Source organism: Scyliorhinus canicula, chromosome 16 (genome assembly GCF_902713615.1).
Source record: "Scyliorhinus canicula chromosome 16, sScyCan1.1, whole genome shotgun sequence".
Lineage (NCBI taxonomy): Eukaryota > Metazoa > Chordata > Chondrichthyes > Carcharhiniformes > Scyliorhinidae > Scyliorhinus > Scyliorhinus canicula.
The window spans coordinates 126,726,524-126,749,401 of NC_052161.1; the positions used below are offsets into that span (position 1 = coordinate 126,726,524).

A 22,878-nucleotide genomic window follows, 5' to 3' on the forward strand; every position below is an offset into this window, starting at 1 on the left:
GCAATTTTGGACACTAAGGGCAATTTATCATGGCCAATTCACCTAACCTGCACATCTTTGGACAATGGGAGGAAACCGGAGCACCCGGAGGAAACCCACACACACACGGGGAGGATGTGCAGACTCCGCACAGACAGTGACCAAGCCGGAATCGAACCTGGGACCCCGGAGCTGTGAAGCCATTGTGCTATCCACAATGCTGACGTGCTTCCCTAAAAGTATTGAACATACAAATTACGAGCAGAGCGATTCAGCCCTTGAGCCTGCTCCGTCATTGAGTAAAATCATGGCTGACCTGATTGTGGCCTGAACCCCATATTTCTGCCCACCCTCGATAACCTTTGACTCCCTTGTTAGTGAAGAATCTGTCTACCCCTACCTTAAACATATTCATTGACCCTGCCTCCAACGCTCACTTGGGCAAGAGAGTTCCAAAGGCTCACGACCCTCTGAGAGACAACATTTCTCCGAATTTCTGTCTTAAATGGGAGACTCTTTATTTTTAAATTGTGTTCCCTAATTCTAGACTCCCCCTGAGCAGAAACATCCCTTCAGTATCCACCCTGTCAAGATCCCTCAGAACCTTTTTTGCTCATTCTTCTAAACTCCAATGGTTACAGGACCAGCCTGTCCAACCTTTCCTTGTGCAATTACTTCCCCATCCCAGGTATCAGTCGAGTGAACCTTTGTACTGCTTCTAATTCATTGACATCATTATGCCGATCAAAACTACACATTGCTCCAAATGTGTTCTCACCAACTCTAACAAAACATCCCTACTTTTATATTCCATTTCCTTTGCAATGTACGTTCTATATGGCTCCCTTTTTAAATTTTTTTTAATGTGTTTACTTTTCCAATTAAGGGGCAATTTAGCATGGCCAATCGATCTCTGCTGCACATCTTGGGTTGTAGGGAGGAGACGCACGCAGACACGGGGAGAAGGTGCAAACTCCATGCGGACAATGACTCTGGGCCGGGATTGAACCCGGATCTTCGGCACCATGAGGCAGCAGTGCTAATCACTCTGCCACCGTGCTGCACCTCTATTTGCCTCCCTAATCACTTACTGTACCTACATGCTAATTACTTGTGATTTATGTTTGAGGGCTCCCAGATCCGTCTGTACCTCCGAATTCTGCAATCTCTCTTCATTTAAATAATATGCTGTTTTTCTATTCTTGCCAAAGTGGACAAGTTCACATTTTCCCACATTATGTACCCATCTGCTAAATCTTTGCCCACTCATTTAATCTATCTATATCGCTTTACAGACTCCTTATGTCCTCTACACGACTTACTTTCCTACCTATCTTTGTGTCATCAACAAATTTAGCGACCATATCTTTGGTTGCTTCATCCAAGTCATTGATTTCAATTATAAATAGTTGAGGCCCCAGCATTGAGCCCTGGGGCACTCCAACTGTAACATGTGGAACAGTGGTTAACATGGATGCCTCACAGGACAGCACGGTGGCACAGTGTGTTAGCCCTGCTGCCTCACGGCGCTGAGGTCCCAGGTTCGATCCCGGCTCTGGATCACTGTCCGTGTGGAGTTTGCACATTCTCCCCGTGTTTGCGTGGGTTTCGCCCCCACAACCCAAAGATGTGCAAGGTAGGTGGATTGGCCATGCTAAATTGCCCCTTAATTGGAAAAAATGAATTGGGTACGCTAAATTTATTTATTTAAAACATGGATGCCTCAAAGCGCCGGGGATCCGGGTTTGATTCCAACCTTGGGTGACTGTATGGAGTTTGCACATTCTCCCTGTGTCTGCGAGGGTTTCCTCCCGGGTGCTTCGATTTCCTCCCACAGTCCAAAGATGTGCAGGTTAGGTGGTTTGGCCACGCTAAATTACTCCACAGCATAGGGGAGGGAGTGGGCCTAGGTAGGGTGCTCTTTCAGACTCGGTGCAGACTCAATGGGCCAAATGGCCTCCTGCACAGCAGGATTCCATGCTTTTGTCAACCCATAAAGCCTACTCTGCTTCCCGTCAGCACGGTAGTATTGTGGATAGCCCAATCGCTTCACAGCTCCAGGGTCCCAGGTTCGATTCCGGCTTGGGTCACTGTCTGTGCAGAGTCTGCACATCCTCCCCGTGTGTGCGTGGGTTTCCTCTGAGCGCTCCGGTTTCCTCCCACAGTCCAAAGATGTGCAGGTTAGGTGGATTGGCCATGATAAATTGCCCTTAGTGTCCAAAACTGCCCTTAGTGTTGGGTGGGGTTACTGAGTTATGGGGATAGGGTGGAGGTGTTGACCTTGGGTAGGGGGTAGGGTGCTCTTTCCAAGAGCCGGCGCAGACTCGATGGGCCGAATGGCCTCCTTCTGCACTGTAAATTCTATGTAAAAAAAAAACAATCCTCCAAACGCTTATGTTTTTCCCCAATGCTATGAGCTCTTATTTTACGTCGTAAAATTGACGGGTTAATTCGGCTGGGACACAACTCCATGGCTGTCAGCCACCTTATGGTGCCTCACCGAAATGACTTGGCAAACCCAGACAGGCCATTCTACAACGAAGGAATTTAAGACAAATGATTGACCTGGAAAAGGGGGGGGGCCGACAATGACTATGTTTGTTTATTTAATTTTAATATTTTTTAAGTTCTTTTGTTCATTAGGGTTGGGGGGGTGGGGGGATGTGATACATGCGCCGATACGGTCTGGGGGTGTCACAGTTATTATGGGTTATTGTGTTGCATTTCATTGTTTGTCGTTATGTTTTATATTTTCTGTAAAAAATTCCAATAAAAATTATATTAAAAAAAAAAATGATTGACCTGGTTAGGAAAGGGGCTTAACAGCAGGAGGCAAAGGTGAACAATGAAGGGCAGGCGCTCTCAATGACAGGATGTGATCCGTGGTGGCGCTTCAACTATTTGGTGTATTATTCACAATTTGGATAAGGGAATAGAAACATATCCAAGTTTGCTGGTGATATGCAATTTTGCAGCATTGCAATCAGTGTAGATTGGGCATTTTCCCACGCTAAATACGCGATGTAAGGTTTAAGTAGTTGTAGATGGAAGTATAAAGGTGCAGCGATATTAATAGATTAAGTGAATTTGCAAACGTGGCAAATAGATTTCAGTGCAGGCAACTTAAAAAAGAATAGATCAGATTACTTTCTAATCGGTGATAAATGAGGAACCGTAGAGCTCGGAACAGACTGAGAGGGTCATGGATATGGATCATTAAAATGTCAAGGACTGTCACCAAGAAGTATTCAGAAAGGCGAATGAAATTCTGGACTTTATATCCAGAAAACTATAATACAAGAAGGTAGCAGTTATTATTTTTTTAAATTTAGAGTACTGTTATGGGCCAGAGTTTGGGGTACCCCAATGTGTATCATGGAGTTCACCTGACCCACAACTTTTACTAGATTGTGGTATGGGGAGCACATGGCCCACTATACAGGTGTGGTACAGCAGAAATGGAAAAGTATTTTTTAAAGCAAAACAAGGTTTATTCTATGAACTCCACCCACACTCTGACATCACAGCAGTAACATGAGCAGACAAACATTTATTAAAGTGACATTCTCATGACAGTACCCAATTTTTTTTACAAGTACGGGGCAATTTTAGCATGGCCAATCCAGCTACCCGGCACATCTTTGGGTTGTGGGAGTGAAACCCACGCAAACACGAGGAGAATGTGCAAACTCCACAGTGCCTCAGAGTCGGGATCAAACCTGGGACCTCGGTGCCGTGAGGCAGCATTGCTCCCCACTGCACCACCGTGCTGCCCGGGATAGCAGTTATGTGGCAATTATACAAATATCTAGTTAGATTGCACTGGAGTATGTTGTGCAATTAAGGGCACTACACGTTTGGAAGGATACTTTAGCATTGGAGAGGCCAGAATGGTACCTGGACTCAATGCATTAAGATACGAGAAGAGGTTACACAAACTAAGGTTGTATTCCCTGGAAATGAGTAGATTAAAGGGTTATTTGGAACTGGAACTTTCCAAAGTGATTTTCAGAAACACTTTCACTTTTTAACCACGTTTTTCCAGAAACATTCGTAGATGCTAGCCAGGTTAGTTGTTAATTTTAAATCTGAGCTTGATTGATTTTTGTTAATGAAAGGTATTAAGGAACATGGAGTTAAGGTTCAGGTGAGCCATGATTTCATTGAACGGCAGAACAGGCTTGTGATACTAGAAAGCCTAATCCTCTTCCTATGTAATACATCAGCTGTGAGTCACTAGCAGCACTTGTGTCTCTGAGTGAGCAGGTTTTGTGTACGAGTTAACTGCAGGTTTCTGAGCACAGAATCTAGGCCTACATTTTAGTGCAGTGTCGAGGAAATGCTGCACAGCCGGCAGAGGAAGTTGTTGAACCGTTTGGGGTGCAGAACTGAGAGAGTGTTGCACCATCGCAAGAGCAATACAGAGGGAATGCTGCACTGTCGAAGATTGTTAGTACTGCTGAAGGGGCAGTACGGTGATGCAGTGGCTAGCACTGCAGCCTCATGGTGCTGAGGTCCTAGAATTGATCCCGGCTCTGGGTCACTGTCTGTGTGGTGCACATTCTCCCCGTGTCTGCGGGAGTTTGGCCATGCTAAATTGTCCCTTAATCGGACAAAAGTGAATTGGGTACTCTAAATTTATTTATTTATTTGATTAATGCTTCAGAACATGTTTGCCTAGGTTGGTATCTATAGTACCCTTACTGACCCTTCTCTTGAATCCCATTGAGAGTAGGGGCCAGTGTAAGCTCCGGACGCTTGAGGCACAGAAATTGAAAGAATTTTGGGTTATTTCCTGTAACTTGCCTTAGTAATAGACGCAAAGATGAGTTGAAACGTTAGCACTGCCCGGCCTTTTACCCCAAAATACGACCACCTGCAGTTCAGGAAGCAGGCTTGTTCAAGCTTACTGGTAGGTGCTGACCCTCGGTACTCAAAGACCCTTACCTTGTAGAGTGAGAGCGCCGACTCCAAACCAAAAGCTGTCGAGCAGAGAGAAACGGCTATTTTCAACTTCAGGCTCACTCCATTCATTGGGGCTCAATCTGCAAAATAATAATCACATCGCATACTGTGCATTGTCGAATTTGGGATCGCTTAGCTCAGTCGGCTGCTTCCTAATGCGGAGCAACGCCAGCAATGCGGGTTCAATTCCCGAACTGGCTGAGGTTATTCATGCAGGCCCCGCCTTCTCAACCGTGTCCCTGGCCTGAGATGTGGCGGCCCTCAGGTTAAATCACCACCAGTCAGCTCTCAGGGGGGAGAGCAGCCTATGGTCCTCTGGGACTGTGGCGACATTTACATTGTTGAATAATACCATATAGCAAATCTCTGCAACAATAATATTTTACCCCCTTCTATTTTTATAACCCAAACTTTTAATGTGCACTATTTACTTTCCTGTATCTAACTTGTGCTGTCCACGTCCTGGGAGTGCTTTAAGGGATAGTATAGAGGGAGCTTTATTCTATATTTAACCCTGTGCTGCACCTGTGAAAGTCACAGTTGTTATACCATCTCAATTCCAGCCAGTGGCACAGTTGAGCTGTAGGAAGCTTCTTTCTTCAGTAGTACCACCGGAGGGAATAAGCGTTGGTGCAGTTTTGTGGCACTGCAGTTGGGGTAATGCTATGTTGGTTCTGCATACAAAGCTGTCTTAACTCCAACTTGTTAAGAACACCCAAACACTGTGTGACATTTCCCTTTCTTATTCCGACCATCATTATGACCTTCCTTAACAAAGTTAACAACCCGTTCCCTGTTATGCGCAAGTTTTGCATTATTGTGTCAGAGCACTGGCTTGAAAACTGCACTCAGAAATTGCTGCTGGAATTTCATAGAGTCATAGAACATTACAGAATAAAAATAGGTCCTTCAGCCCATTGTGTCTGTGCTGGCCAGCGAACACCTACCCAGCCTCATCCCATCAGGCATGGCTGTATATGGGCCTGTGTCCCAGCAGTGAGCCAGCAGTGTCTGCTTTACCAAACATTACCCCATAGTCGCGATTTTCCTGCCGCGTTGCAGCCTGTGCCGATTCTGTTACGCTGGGTGAATAGCAGGTGAGGCCTAAAGAGGGATTTGCACCGGGTGCCAAACGGATTGCCATTCACCCAGCCTGTTCCCGATGGCACAATCAGGGTCTCGCCCAGAAATAGCGAGAACTTAATTTGCATTCATTTCAATTCCTTTAGCAAGATTAAAGTCGAATGCAGCGACCTCCTGGGAGTCCATTCCTCAGATGCTCCAAAAGTTAGTGATTCGAAACAAACCTGTTGGACTTTAATCTGGTGTTGTAAGATTTCTTACTGTGCTCCTACACTGCCAGTGGGAGAGTCTAGCCAACCAGTGCTGTAATCCATAGAACACCTCCAGGGCCGAAAGAGGCCTTTCAGCCTCTGCACCAACTCTCTGAAAGAGCATTCTACCGAGGCAACATTTACTGTATCGTGAACAGTTATTGGGGATGCACTCTGGAGATTGGGGAGATTATCCTGCGTTATGTATTGTGTATGTAGTCTCTAAGCATGTTAATGTTGGCGGCTGGGTGAACAATATCTGGCGCATCTGCCGCTGACACTCTCGTCCCTGCCTTTGTTATCTTCAAACTTGATTATTGTCCCAATCGCCTGACTGGCCTCATATTTTCAATATTTCATAAACTCCAGCTCATCCAAAACTCTGCTGCCTTATATCCTATCTTGCAGCAGGACCCATTGCCTCATCTCCCATGTGTTCACTGACGAACATTAGATCCCAGTCGATATCTCAACTTTAAAATTCATTATCAAATGGTTCTATACCTTTGTCCCTCTGTATGCCCATGAACACAGATCAGCTACTACCACCTTCTCGGTCCCTGCAACCCTACTTGCCTCTGTAATCTCCTCCAGCTCAAACACCCTTCCCAAATTTGTAACCTTCCCCAGCCACAACAGTCCTCTATCTCTCTAACTTCCTGCAGCCCCTACTGCCCTCCCCATTTCTGTAACCTTCTCCAGCCACGTTCGCCTCCCGATAACTGTAACCTTCTCCAGCTTTTACAATGCTCCCTATCACTGTAACTTTCTCCAGTCCCGACAAATATTGATTCCTCCAGTTTTTGCCATCTTCCTGGAGAATTAATTTTGGAATGTGTACCAACATCAACATGTCTGTTATCATGTCTCAAGTAGAAATAATGATCTTTATTAGTGTCACAAATAGGCTTACATTAACACTGCAATGAAGCTCCTATGTATATCCTCTAGTTGCTGTGGAGGCCAAATCACAGAGTGTCTTTAATAATCATCTTTGTATAAAGTAGGCTTACATTGCAGTGTTGTATAAAGTAGGCTTACCATAAGACCATAAGACATAGGAGTGGAAGTAAGGCCATTCGGCCCATCGAGTCCACTCCGCCATTCAATCATGACTGATGGGCATTTCAACTCCACCTACCAGCATTCTCCCCGTAGCCCTTAATTCCTCGCAACATCAAGAATTTATCTATCTCTGCCTTGAAGCCATTTAGCGTCCCGGCCTCCACTGCACTCCGCGGCAATGAATTCCACAAGCCCACCACTCTCTGGCTGAAGAAATGTCTCCGCATTTGTTCTGAATTTACCCCCTCTAATTCTAAGGCTGTGCCCACGGGTCCTCGTCTCCTCGCCTAACGGAAACAGTTTATTTGCGTCCACCCTTTCTAACCAATGTATTATCTTGTAAGTTTCTATTAGATCTCCCCTTAACCTTCTAAACTCCAATGAATACAATCCCAGGATCCTCAGCCGTTCATCATATGTTAGACCCGCCATTCCAGGGATCATCCGTGTGAATCTCTGCTGGACACGCTCCAGTGCCAGTATGTCCTTCCTGAGATGTGGGGCCCAAAACTGGACACAGTACTCCAAATGGGGCCTAACCAGAGCCTTATAAAGGCTCAGTAGCACATCGCTGCTTTTACATTGCAGTGTTAATGTAAGCCTACTTGTGACAATAAAGATTATTATTAGATTGCAATGAAGTTACTGTGAAAAGCTAGTGGCTCATTCCAGCACCTGTTCGGGTACACAGAGGGAGAATTCAGAATGTCCAAATTACCTAACAGCACGTCTTTTGGGACTAGTGGTTGAAAACCAGAGCACCCGAAGGAAAGACATGTGGAGAACGTGTAGACTCCACACAGAGTGACCCAGCCAGGCATAGAACCTGGGACCCAGGCGCTGTGAAGCCACAATGCTAACTGTTGTGCTACCTTGCAAGACAGAGATAGATAGGTTCTTAATTAATAAGGGATCAGGGGTTATGGGGAGAAGGCAAGAGAATGGGGACAAGAAAAATATCAGCCATGATTGAATGGCAGAAGACTAGATGGGCCAAGTGGCCTAATTCTGCTCATATGTCTTATGGTTAATTGCATTGATGTTCTTACATGCCAGATGTTTTGAATTATTTTTGAAGTGTGCAGTGGCATATTTTCCTAAAACCTCAGTTTGTGTGAACCGATTTACCAATATTCGGAGCTACCATTAATCTGTGCAATTCGGACAGCATGGTAGCACAGTGGTTAGGGGTCCCAGGTTCGATTCCTGGCTTGTGTCAAAGTGCGGAGTCTGCACGTTCTCCCGGTGTCTGCGTGGGTTTCCTCCGGGTGCTCCGGTTTCCTCCCACAGTCCAAAGATGTGCAGGTTAGGTGGATTGGCCATGATAAATTGCCCTTCGTGTCCAAAAGGTTAGGTGGGGTTACAGGGTAAGGGTGGAGGCCTGGGCTGAAGTAGGGTGCTTTCCCAAGGGCTGGAGCAGACACAATGGGCCGAATGGCCTCCTTCTGCACTGTAAATTCTTTGTTGTGTGTAAATTCTGTGCAGTTTTGTACTGATTCTTTCAGCTGCTGAGAATCAGCCTGGCGGGTTGCACGTGCAGCGTCGGAATCAGAATGGCGGCATTCACACGCGTCATCGGGGCGATAGCCACGGCCCTTAACCGGCGTTGGGTCACGTGACATCATCAGGAGGCGGGGCCAAGCCATCTATGGTGTGGGGAGCGTCATCATCAGAGTGTGGTTGGTGTCGTCAGCAAGAGACTGCGGCCATGAGGAGGGGGGGTCAAACCGTCACCAAGGGGTGTGGTCCCATCCGTCATCGGAGATTCAGACATGAAGACATCAGGGGGTGGGGCCTGTTCCCTAATAAGGAGGTGTGGTCTGTGCCACTGGGCTGGATTGTCATCAACAGGGGGTGGGCCCTGTGCCCTAATAAGGAGGTGTGGTCTGTGCCGCTGGGCTGGATTGTCATTAACAGGGGGTGGGCCCTGTGCCCTAATAAGGAGGTGTGGTCTGTGCCGCTGGGCTGGATTGTCATCAACAGGGGGTGGGCCCTGTGCCCTAATAAGGAGGTGTGGTCTGTGCCACTGGGAGTCTGGATTGTGTTGCCACAGGAGTTGTGGCGTCATCAGGCTGTGGGTTTGTGTCGTCATCAGCTCCAACAGGTTATAAGCACCGGCGGGGTCATTGCTCCTGCAAAAGGCGGGGCTAATCGGGCATCAGCTAATGGGGCTTTGCCGTCCTCGGGCAGGGCCTGTGCGACCAGCGGCGTTGTCAATGCCGGGTGAAAGATCAGTGGGCGGAGCCTGCCTGGAGTCAATGTGTGATGGACCCGCCTAATGCCACCTCCGCAAACGTCAAAGTGAGAAGGTCGGTGAAGAGGATGGAGAGACATGGCTGATCGACCCTGGGATAACCTAGATCCTGATGATCGACCCTGGGGGAGTCACTCAAGATGCAGATGATCGACCCTGGGATAACCTAGACCCAGATGATCGAACCTGGGGAGTCACAGACGCAGCTGATCGACCCTGGGATAACCTAGACGCAGATGATCGGCCCAGGGGGGAGTCACAGACGCAGCTGATCGACCCTGGGATAACCTAGACGCAGAGGGACTCAGACCCGGCTGATCACTGGGGAATTACGCCGGAACAATGGGGAGGAAATGGTCCAATTTCTTTCAGCCCTGACTTGACTGAATCCCACTTCCGAGTTAAAGCTAAAGCAGCATGGAGGTCGCCATGCCAATCGGCCCACCAGCGAACCATCAACCCTCCCAGTAACGGGGCAGCACGGTGGCACAGTGGTTAGCATTGCTGCCTACGGCGCTGAGGACCCGGGTTCTAATCCCGGCTCTGGGTCACTGTCCGTGAGGAGTTTGCACATTCTCCCCGTGTCTGCGTGGGTTTCACCCCCACAACCCAAAGATGTGCAAGATAGGTGGATTGGCCACACTAAATTGCCCCTTAATTGGAAAAAAATAATTGGGTACTCTAAATTTTTTTTTTTGGAAAAAATAATTGGGTACTCTAAATTTATTTTTTTTAAACCCAGTAACCACTGACACCCTCCCCGAATTCCCAGTAACCACTGACACCCTCCCTGAACCCCCCTGTAGATACTGGTGTACTCCCTTAACCCACTGTGTAAACACTGGAGGCATCCCTGTACACACCCTGTAAATATTGACGGTCATCATGGCATGTGTGAGTGTGAGTATGGGGTGTGAGTGTTTGTATGGGGTTGGGGTGTGAGTATGGGGTGTGAGTGTGAGTATGGGGTGTGAGTGTGAGTAGAGTATGGGGTGTGAGTGTGAGTATGGGGTGTGAGTGTGAGTATGGGGTGTGAGTGTTTGTATGGGATGTGAGTGTTTGCATGGAGTGTTTGTATGGGGTGTGAGTGTTTGTTTGGGGTGTGAGTGTTTGTATGGGGTGTGTGTATGGGGTGTGAGTGTGTATGGGGTGTGAGTGTGTATGGGGTGTGAGTGTTTGTATGGGGTGTTGAGTGTTTGTATGGGGTGTGTGTATGGGGTGTGAGTGTTTGTATGGGGTGTTGAGTGTTTGTATGGGGTGTGAGTGTTTGTATGGGGTGTGTGTATGGGGTGTGAGTGTTTGTATGGGGTGTTGAGTGTTTGTATGGGGTGTGAGTGTTTGTATGGGGTGTGAGTGTTTGTATGGGGTGTGAGTGTTTGTATGGGGTGTGAGTGTTTGTATGGGGTGTGAGTGTTTGTATGGGGTGTGAGTGTTTGTATGGGGTGTGAGTGTTTGTATGGGGTGTGAGTGTTTGTATGGGGTGTGAGTGTTTGTATGGGGTGTGAGTGTTTGTATGGGGTGTGAGTGTTTGTATGGGGTGTGAGTGTTTGTATGGGGTTGGGGTGTGAGTATGGGGTGTGAGTGTGAGTATGGGGTGTGAGTGTGAGTAGAGTATGGGGTGTGAGTGTGAGTATGGGGTGTGAGTGAGTATGGGATGTGAGTGTTTGCATGGAGTGTTTGTATGGGGTGTGAGTGTTTGTTTGGGGTGTGAGTGTTTGTATGGGGTGTGAGTGTGTATGGGGTGTGAGTGTGTATGGGGTGTGAGTGTTTGTATGGGGTGTGTGTATGGGGTGTGAGTGTTTGTATGGGGTGTTGAGTGTTTGTATGGGGTGTGAGTGTTTGTATGGGGTGTGTGTATGGGGTGTGAGTGTTTGTATGGGGTGTTGAGTGTTTGTATGGGGTGTGAGTGTTTGTATGGGGTGTGAGTGTTTGTGTGGGGTGTGAGTGTTTGTATGGGGTGTGAGTGTTTGTATGGGGTGTGAGTGTTTGTATGGGGTGTGAGTGTTTGTATGGGGTGTGAGTGTTTGTATGGGGTGTGAGTGTTTGTATGGGGTGTGAGTGTTTGTATGGGGTGTGAGTGTTTGTATGGGGTGTGAGTGTTTGTATGGGGTGTGAGTGTTTGTATGGGGTGTGAGTGTTTGTATGGGGTGTGAGTGTTTGTATGGGGTGTGAGTGTTTGTATGGGGTGTGAGTGTTTGTATGGGGTGTGAGTGTTTGTATGGGGTGTGAGTGTTTGTATGGGGTGTGAGTGTTTGTATGGGGTGTGAGTGTTTGTATGGGGTGTGAGTGTTTGTATGGGGTGTGAGTGTTTGTATGGGGTGTGAGTGTTTGTATGGGGTGTGTGTGTGTTTGCCTGGGGTGTGTGTGTTTTTGCATGGGGTGTGTGTGTGTTTGCATGGGGTGTGTGTGTGTTTGCATGGGGTGTGTGTGTTTGTATGGAATGTTTGTGTTTGCATGGCTTGTGTGAATGGCTTGTCAGTGTTTGCCTGAATCGAGTGTGTCAGTGTTTACAGGGTGGGTTCAGCAAGTGCGTCAGGTTTGCAGGGTGGGTTCAGTGAGTACGTCAGTGTTTGCAGGGGGGTTCATGGAGTGTGTCAGTGCTTACTGGGAGTTCCGGAAGTGTGTCAGTGCTTACTGGGAGGGTGTGGGTCGATTCATCCGGCGACCTTCATGACATCTAACCAGACTGGGATGATGTACTGTCAGGGCTGAATGGGACCAATGGATTGCATACGAGAGCACAGTTGTCAGCACTGTTGCTTCACAGCGCCAAGGACCCAGGTTCGATTCACGGCTTGGGTCACTTTCCTCCCGCAAGTCTCAAAAGACAAATTGGACATCCTGAATTTTCCTTCACTGTACCTGAACAGACGCCGGTGTAGCGACTATGGGATTTTCAGTGACTTCAAGCCGACTTGTAATACTAATAATTATTATTATTGTGCCAAGTCTTTCATTTAATGGCAATCCTGTGATGGTTTTAGGCCATTTAATAATGAATAAACATGGATACATGCTAAATAAGGTTCTATTAACATTGAAACAACACTGTCCAACTTTTAAATAAAACCACCTTCAGTGATGGACACAGGTATTTCAAAGTTGGATAAACTTGACTAATCAGTTAGGTTTGTTCATTGACTAAACTTCTAAATTATAAACACACACATTCGCTGAGCCCCGTAAACACTTATGCTCCCTGAATGCCCCCGTAAACACTTACACTCCCTGAATGCCCCCTAAACACTTACACTCCCTGAATGCCCCCGTAAACACTTACACTCCCTGAATGCCCCCGTAAACACTTACACTCCCTGAATGCCCCCGTAAACACTTACACTCCCTGAATGCCCCCTAAACACTTACACTCCCTGAATGCCCCCGTAAACACTTACACTCCCTGAATGCCCCCGTAAACACTTACACTCCCTGAATGCCCCCTAAACACTTACACTCCCTGAATGCCCCCGTAAACACGCAATCTCCCTTAATGCCCCCGTAAACACGCAATCTCCCTTAATGCCCCCGTAAACACACTGTAAACTCTGACACATGACCGGAACCCTCCTGTAAACACTGAAACCATCCACACTGCAGGACTGAAGAAACTTAGGAAAAAGTCCAGCACATGGCAAAAGCATCAGCACAAAATAAATCACTAAACACAAAACAAGAAGATTCAACAATTCAGGAACAAAGAACCTCGCCCATGAGGTCCTATTTTTAAGGGAGTTCTCATCTCCTGCGTCATTGGCTTCTAATTCTTAGCTGGGACCTCCCGGTTTGTTCAAATGATTGCCTGTTACTTTGTGGATAACATGTTAATCAAACATTGGACATTACTTGAGATTAATTGGTGACTGTCAAAAGTAGCGTAGTGTTTGCGTGCGCTGTCTTAGCAAAAATACTGGATGTTTTCTCACACTTTACCATGTTTCATAGCTTGGCAGCGACCTAACTAAAATCGTGTGCAGGTTCATCAAAGTTGGATAAACTTGATTATTCAGTTAGGTTTGTTGATTGACAATAAACTTCCAAATGACAAACAATGACACACGCCCTGAACTGCCCCTGTAAACACTGACACACTCCTTGAGCCCCCAGATAGACACTGACACACTCCCTGAACCCCAGCTAAACACTGGCACACTCCCTTAACCCCCAGGTAAACACTGACACACTCCCTGAACCCCCAGGTAAACACTGCCGCACTCCCTGAGCCCCCAGGTAAACACTGCCGCACTTCCTGAGCCAACAGGTAAACACTGACACACTCCCTGAGCCCCAAGCTAAACACTGCCGAACTCCCTGAGCCCCCAGGTAAACACTGACACACTCCCTGAACCCCCAGGTAAACACTGACACACTCCCCGAACCCCCAGGTAAACACTGGCACACTCCCTGAGCCCCAAGCTAAACACTGCCGCACTCCCTGAACCTCCAGGTAAACACTGACACACTCCCTGAACCCCCAGGTAAACACTGACACACTCCCCGAACCCCCAGGTAAACACTGACACACTCCCTGAGCCCCCAGGTAAACACTGACACACTCCTTGAGCCCCCAGATAGACACTGACACACTCCCTGAACCCCAGCTAAACACTGGCACACTCCCTTAACCCCCAGGTAAACAGTGACACACTCCCTGAACCCCCAGGTAAACACTGTCGCACTCCCTGAGCCCCCAGGTAAACACTGCCGCACTTCCTGAGCCAACAGGTAAACACTGACACACTCCCTGAGCCCCAAGCTAAACACTGCCGAACTCCCTGAGCCCCCAGGTAAACACTGACACACTCCCTGAACCCCCAGGTAAACACTGACACACTCCCCGAACCCCCAGGTAAACACTGGCACACTCCCTGAGCCCCAAGCTAAACACTGCCGCACTCCCTGAACCCCCAGGTAAACACTGACACACTCCCTGAACCCCCAGGTAAACACTGACACACTCCCCGAACCCCCAGGTAAACACTGACACACTCCCTGAGCCCCCAGGTAAACACTGACACACTCCCTGAGCCCACAGGTAAACACTGACACACTCCCTGAGCCCCCAGGTAAACACTGACACACTCCCTGAACCCCAGGTAAACACTGGCACACTCCCTGAACTCCCTGTAAACACTCGTAGTCACTGAAGCCCCAGGTAAACATTTACACACCTATGAGCACATTGACACACTCCCTGAGCCCCCAGGTTAACACTACCGCAGTCCCTGAGCCCCCAGATAAACACTGACACACACTCTGATCCCCCAGGTAAATACTGCCGCTGTCCCTGAACCCCCAGGTAAACACTGACACACTACCTGAGCCCCCAGGTAAACACTGACACACTACCTGAGCCCCCAGGTAAACACTGACACACTCCCTGAACCCCAGGTAAACACTGGCACACTCCCTGAACTCCCTGTAAACACTTATAGTCACTGAAGCCCCAGGTAAACATTTACACACATATGAGCACATTGACACACTCCCTGAGCCCCCAGGTTAACACTACCGCAGTCCCTGAGCCCCCAGATAAACACTGACACACACTCTGATCCCCCAGGTAAATACTGCCGCTGTCCCTGAACCCCCAGGTAAACACTGGCACACTCCCTGAGCCCCCAGGTAAACACTGACACACTCCCTGAACCCCCAGGTATACACTGGCACACTCCCTGAGCCCCCAGGTAAACACTGGCACACTCCCTGAGCCCCCAGGTAAACACTGACACACTTCCTGAACCCCCAGGTAAACACTGGCACACTCCCTGAGCCTCCAGGTAAACACTGACACACTCCCTGAGCCCCCAGGTAAACACTGACACACTCCCTGAACCCCCAGGTAAACACTGGCACACTCCCTGAGCCTCCAGGTAAACACTGACACACTCCCTGAGCCCCCAGGTAAACACTGACACACTCCCTGAACCCCCAGGTAAACACTGGCACACTCCCTGAGCCTCCAGGTACACACTGACACACTCCCTGAGCCCCCAGGTAAACACTGATACACTCCCCGAACCCCCAGGTAAACACTGGCACACTCCCTGAGCCTCCAGGTAAACACTGACACACTCCCTGAACCCCCAGGTAAACACTGGCATACTCCCTGAACCCCCAGGTAAACACTGGCACACTCCCTGAACCCCCAGGTAAACACTGACGCACTCCCTGAACTCCCAGATAAACACTGGCACACTTCCTGAGCCTCCAGGTAAACACTGACACACTCCCTGAGCCCCCAGGTAAACACTGACACACTCTGAGCCTCCAGGTAAACACTGACACACTCCCTGAACCCCCAGGTAAACACTGGCATACTCCCCGAGCCCCCAGGTAAACACTGGCACACTCCCTGAACCCCCAGGTAAACACTGACACACTCCCTGAGCCTCCAGGTAAACACTGACACACTCCCTGAGTCCCCAGGTAAACACTGACACACTCCCTGAACCCCCAGGTAAACACTGACACACTCCCTGAGCCTCCAGGTAAACACTGACACACTCCCTGAGTCCCCAGGTAAACACTGACACACTCCCTGAAGCCCCCAGGTAAACACTGACACACTCCCTGAACCCCAGGTAAACACTGACACACTCCCTGAACCCGCATGAAGACCCTGACACACTCCCTGAACACACCGGTAAACATTGACACACTCGCTGAACCCCCAGGTAAACACTGGCACACTCCCTGAAAGCCCTGAAAACTGACTCTCTTTGAACTCCAATGTAAACACTGACACGCTCACTGAACCAATCCTGCAAACATTGATTCTGACATACTCCCTGAACCCGCATGTAGACACTGACACACTCCCTGAACACACCGGTAAACATTGACACACTCCCTGAACCCCCATGTAGACACTGACACACTCCCTGAACACACCGGTAAACATTGACACACTCCCTGAACCCCCATGTAGACACTGACACACTCCCCTGAACACACCGGTAAATACTGACACACTCCCTGAACAAACCTGTAAACATTGACACACTCCCTGAACACACCTTGTAAACATTGACACACTCCCTGAACACACCTGTAAATATTGACACGTGCCTCCGTCTGTGTGGGTGGAGGCGGAGCTGTGTCGTCATCAGGTGCTGTGACCTAACAAGGGGGTGGGGCCGCCTCCGTCCGCAGACTCTCGCTTTGTGACGTCATCAGGCGGTGAGTTCCACCCGGTGAGAGGGCGGCGGGCTCGCCCGGCCAATGGGGCGGGGCCTGTTTGAACTGGGGCGGGGCCTGAGTTACGAGGGGCGGGGCAATGCCGGGTCAGGGGTGGGTGGGCGGGGCCTATCTGGAGGGAGGCCGCGGATCGGGATGGAGTCAGGGAAAGGCGGCTGTGGGGGGCATCACTCAGTCCCAACTCATCAGCTATGGGGAGCATCACTCAGTCCCAACTCATCAGCTATGGGGGGCATCACACAGTCCCAACTCATCAGCTATGGGGGGCATCACTCAGTCCCAACTCATCAGCTATGGGGGGCATCACTCAGTCCCAACTCATCAGCTATGGAGAGCATCACTCAGTCCCAACTCATCAGCTATGGGGGGCATCACTCAGTCCCAACTCATCAGCTATGGGGGGCATCACTCAGTCCCAACTCATCAGCTATGGAGAGCATCACTCAGTCCCAACTCATCAGCTATGGGGGGCATCACTCAGTCCCAACTCATCAGCTATGGGGGGCATCACTCAGTCCCAACTCATCAGCTATGGGGGGCATCACTCAGTCCCAACTCATCAGCTATGGGGGGCATCACTCAGTCCCAACTCATCAGCTATGGGGGGCATCATGCCATGGGCTTTGCGGAGACACACACAGGACAAACTCTAATCGCCATGGTGGCAACACACACAGCTCATCGGCTATGAGAATCACGCAGACGGGGATTCACTCACACAAGCATTGCATGCATCCTGACACAGTCACACAGAAACTCTCACATATCATACACACACATGTACTCTGTGACAGGCACCCACCCACACATCACCCACAAATACATGCACTCCCCCACAAATAAACATGCACCCACCCACAAACATGCAGCCCCACACATCAGTGCATGTCCTCAAATCACTCATCAACATGCAGTCAGTCACTCGCCAACTCACATGAACTCTCAATCACTCACTCAATCAGAACGGGTATTTTATCTTCCATTATTAATTTGTTCACAGCTGAGTCGTTTTCATCTGAAGTGTCTGCTACTGCTAACACCCTTTCAGTCTCTGCATACGCCATCTTAGAGCTTTCACCCCTCTCGGTGTCCTCCGCAGACTGGGCGTCCCTTGTCATCACCTCGTCATTCCTGCCAATCCACCGGAGTAGTGTTTCACAGCATTCCTCATCTAGTTCACCATCACTCCCACGAAACAACCTGACTCGCGTTTCATAGTTGTCCTCATCTGGCTCACCCTCCGAGCCTTTATTTTCTTCATCGTATTCATGGTCTTCGTAATTATCATCATAATCTTCATCATCAGAGTCAGTATCATCTGCAAAGGCGACCTGTAAAGTACGACATTGCACATGGAATTATGTGTTCATGCAGGAGACGACCAATTTCAAAGTCAGCAGTGAGTCTTGCTGCAGAACGTTTATTCAACATTCAACGCTGTGCAACTTCAGGACTGAAGAATGAGTCATTTGGTTTTGCTGTAGTTTTCATGAATATTTTAAGAGTACTCAGACCCTTATGCTTTGGCTTCGTTTTGGTGGTATTCAGTGTGACATTTCTCAGTGAACTTTCATCGAATAACTGCGGCAGCATATCTTGTTGAGAGTCGCAGTAATCGTCTGGCCACTCGCTGTCTGGAACATACAGCTGCTCAAATAAGTCCAGGGCCTAGGAGTTCATCAACACTAGGAGTTGTCCATCTGCTTTTGATGGTATCAGCTATTGTCACAACAGCTCGGTAGCACAGTGGCTAGCAAAGTTGATTCACAGCTCCCGGGTTCCAGGTTCGATTCCCGGCTTGGGTCACTATCTGTGCGGAGTCAGCACGTTCTCCCCGTATCTGTGTGGGTGTCCTCCGGGTGCTCCGGTTTCCTTCCACAGTCAAAAGATGTGTAGGTTAGGTAGATTGGCTATGCTAAATTGCCATTAGTGTCCAAAAAGGTTAGACAGTGTTACTGGGTAACGGAGATGGGTTGGAAGTGTGGGCTTAAGTGGAGTGCTCTTTCTAAGGGCTGGTGCAGACTCGATGGACCAAATGGCCTCCTTCTGCACTGTAAATTCAATGACTGCTCAGGAAATCTTCACTTTTTATGGTTGGACTCATCTGGTCCTCAGTTGAAATGAGATCTATGAAGAACTGTTCTTCCAGGGGCATCTCATCAACTGCGTTGACAGATCCGAGGTTGACAGATCTGATTAGGTCCGCATGCAGTGCATGGTCTGAGATTGTGATCGCCAAGTACCCGGTGTCCACTCCCCAGCCAGAAAGACCCTGCTCAAAATAAATAAATAAATCCGGGAGTACACTTTATGCACGTGTGAGTAGAAGGAGAACTCGTTCACCCCCGGCTGCCCGAAGCTCCATGGTTCCACCCCCCATCAGCTCCATGAACCCTTTTAGTCCCTTTGCCATTGCTGGCACCCTGCCCGTTTTCGAGCTTGACCAGTCTAAGCCAGGGTCAATAGCTGTGTTGAAGTCCCCTCCCATGACTGACCTGTGCGAGTCCAGGTCCAGTATCTTCCCCAGCATCCTCTTTATAAACTCCACATCATCTCAATTTAACGCATATACACTCACTAATACCACCTACACCCCCTCCAGTTTCACACTGACCATAATGTACTGACCTCACGCGTCCGAGACTATTCTACCCACCTCAAACACCACCCGCTTATTGATCAGGATCGCGACCCCTCTAGTCTTTGAATCTAGTCCCGAATGGAACACCTGACTGACCCAGCCTTTCCTCAGTCTAACCTGGTCCGTTACCTTAAGTTGCGTCTCCTGCAACATTACCACGTCCGCCATCAGTCCCCCCAAGATGCGTGAACACACGTACCCTTTTGACCGGCCCATTTAACTCTCGAACATTTCAGGTGATCAGCCTAGTTGGGGGGCTCATTACCCCCCTCCCTCTGCCGATCAGTCATCCCCTTTTTCTAGGCCCACCACCAGCCCAGGGTCCGCACCTCCACCGGTCCATCCCCAGGCAGCTCCCGCCCCCGACCTCCTCTCTGTCCCTCAGCCCAAGTCCCTCACTCGCCAGCAGAACATTCACCCCCCCCCCGGGCAACAACACCCTGTAACCCAATCCCTTTCCTAAATCAAACATATGCACACCCCCCACTGCACTTCCGAGAGCTAGCTCACCCAGCTAGCTTGGTAGCCCCCATCCTTGGTGCCAGATAGTCTCCCATCTATTGTCCCCCCCCCCCCCCCCCCGCCCCGCTCATGCAAACAAACTCCAACATCAAACAATCCCCATATAATTTCCCAACTGAAAAACACCAAGATCAAAACTAATACACCTCCATCCCCCAACAGTGCAAATGAAAACCTAAACTCACTCAGCTCTATTGCCGGTTCCAAGCAAATCGAGAAACTCTTTACAAAAACAGAGAAACAAAACAGAGAAAACAGAAACACGAATGTTGCAGCCAAATTCAAAAGTTTTCAGTCCTTCGTCAGCCCTTGCAAAGTCCAACACGTCCTCAGGCGACTCGAAGTAAAAGTGTTGATCCTCATGCATTACCCAGAGACGGGCTGGGTATAACAGTCTAAACTTCACCCTTTTCTTGAAAAGGATCGCCCTGATCTGATTGAAGCCTTCTCTCCTGCTGGCCACCTCCACACTCAGGTCTCGGTAAACCCGCAGGAAACTGTTGTCCCACTTACAGCTCAGTGTCTGCTTGGCCCACTGCAGAATGTGCTCCTTATCCAAGAACCTGTGGAATCTCACCACCATAGCCATCGGGGGGGGGGGTCTCCCATTTGCAGCTTCTTCGAAGGTGCTCTGTGAGCCCTGTCCACCTCCAAGGTCCGGGAGAATGCCCCATCCCCCAGCAGCTTCTCAAACATGCTTGCAACGTATGCCCCAGCGTCCGTTCCTTCGCACCCCTCCGGGAGCCCGACAATTCTTAGGTTCTGCCGGCGGGACCTATTCTCTAGGTCCTCCACCTTCTCCAGAAGCTTCTTTTGCTGGTCCCTCAGCATCCTCATCTCCACCTCCACCGCAGTCTGATGCTCCACCTGCTCAGCCAGCGCCTTCTCCGCCTACTGGATCACCCGATCCTGGGCTTCCAACCTGAGCTTCAACCGCTCAATTGACGCTTTTGTCAGGCCCCAGCAGTCCCGTTTCTGCGTAACAAAGCCCTCCTGGATGACTTGCATCATCAGCTGCTCCATAGACTGCTGGGTCGACAAGCCAGAGGTTCGTCCCTCCGCCATGCTGTCCCCTGTTGCAACTACAGCCCAAGTCTTCTCTGTCTTTTTGTTTCTGCCCTTACGAACACTTTTAGTCCTTCTCTCCATGCACCGAAGTGGGAATTCAGTAGAGAATTGCCACTAACATCCGTTCTACAATTCAAGTCCATTAAAAAATCGGGGCAAAAGGTCCAAAAGACCGATCAGAGCAGGAGCCACCAAATGTGCGACTTACTCCTTCATAGCCGCCACCGGAAATCCCTTAATAATAATAATAATAATAATAATAATCGCTTATTGTCACAAGTAGGCTTCAATGAAGTTACTGTGAAAAGCCCCTAGTCGCCACGTTCCGGCGCCTATTCGGGGAGGCCGGTACGGGAATTGAACCCGTCCTGCTGGCCTTGTTCTGCACTGCAAGCCAGCTATTTAGCCCACTGTGCTAAACCAGCCCCTTCTTACTGTGCTCACCCCAGTCCAACGCCGGCATCTCCACATCCTTTGAAAGGGTTAAGTCTATATGGATGTTGTTTGATTGGAACAGCATTTCCCATATCTACATTGTGTATCGCCATTTTAGTGCTTCCCAACTTATCTCGACAAACTTGCCCATATGATATCAATAACTCTTTCAAGTCAGTCCGTTTTTCCTCTGGAAGATAACTCAACAATTTATCCCAATTTTTTTTATTTTTTTATTTTTATAAATTTAGAATACCCAATTATTTTTTTGAATTAAAGGGCAATTTAGCGTGGCCAATCCACCTACTCTGCACATCTTTGGGTTGTGGGGGTGAAACCCATGCAGACACGGGGAGAATGTGCAAACTCCACACGGACAGTGACCCAGAGCCCGGATCGAACCTGGGACCTCGGCGCCGTGAGGCAGCTGTGCTAACCACTAGGTCACCATGTTGCCCTAATTAATCCCAATTTTTAAGGACATCCTCGTTTCCAATTTAATTTGAGGTATGTCAAATTCACAGTCACCTGGATTTGCTTCATCACTTTGAGTTAGAATCATTAAAATCTCCTCCTTTTTCTCTCCTTCCCTTTCAAAGTACCTTTTAAGCATATTCACATGACACACTCGGTCAGTTTTTGTGCAGTGTGTGTAGGAGGGTTTTCTGACACAGTATGTAGACAGGCCAACAAGGGGCGAGGCCACATTGGATTTGGTACTGGGTAATGAACCCGGCCATGTGTTAGATTTAGATGTAGGTGAGCACTTTGGCGATAGTGATCACAATTCGGTTATGTTTACTTTCGCAATGGGCAGGGATAGGTACCGCAAGGCAAGAATTATAGCTGGGGGAAAGGCAATTATGATGCTATTCGGCAAGATTTAGGATGTATAGGATGGGGAAGGAAACTGCAGGGGATGGGTACAATCGAAATGTGGAGCTTTTTCAAGGAACAGCTACTGCGTGTCCTTGATAAGTATGTACCTGTCAGGCAGGGAGGAAGTTGTCGAGCAAGGGAGCCGTGGTTTACTAAGGAAGTTGAAGCACTTGTCAAGAGGAAGAAGAAGGCTTATGTTAGGATGAGACATGAAGGCTCAGTTAGGGCACTTGAGAGTTACAAGTTAGCCAGGAAAGATCTAAAGGGAGAGTTAAGAAGAGCGAGGAGAGGACACGAAAAGTCATTGGCGGATAGGATCAAGGAAAACCCTAAGGCTTTCTATAGGTATATCAGGAACAAAAGAATGACTAGAGTAAGATTAGGGCCAATCAAGAATAGTAGTGGAAAGTTGTGTGTGGAATCAAAGGAGATAGGGGAAGCGTTAAATGGATATTTTTTGTCAGTGTTTACACTGGAGAAAGACAATGTTGTCGAGGAGAATACTCAGGTTCAGTCGACCAGGCTAGATTGAATTGAGG

At 48.8% G+C, this 22,878-nt stretch overlaps 1 protein-coding gene across 1 annotated transcript in view; it reads right to left on the reverse strand.

The window, feature by feature from the left end:
* Positions 1–22,878, reverse strand: part of LOC119979421 (probable glutamate receptor) — a 59,612-nt gene that overhangs the window by 17,442 nt on the left and 19,292 nt on the right. Inside the window, exon 7 of the mRNA XM_038821625.1 lies at positions 4,927–5,024. Coding sequence (XP_038677553.1) covers positions 4,927–5,024 — 98 coding nt within the window. The remainder of the gene's footprint in view (positions 1–4,926; positions 5,025–22,878) is intronic.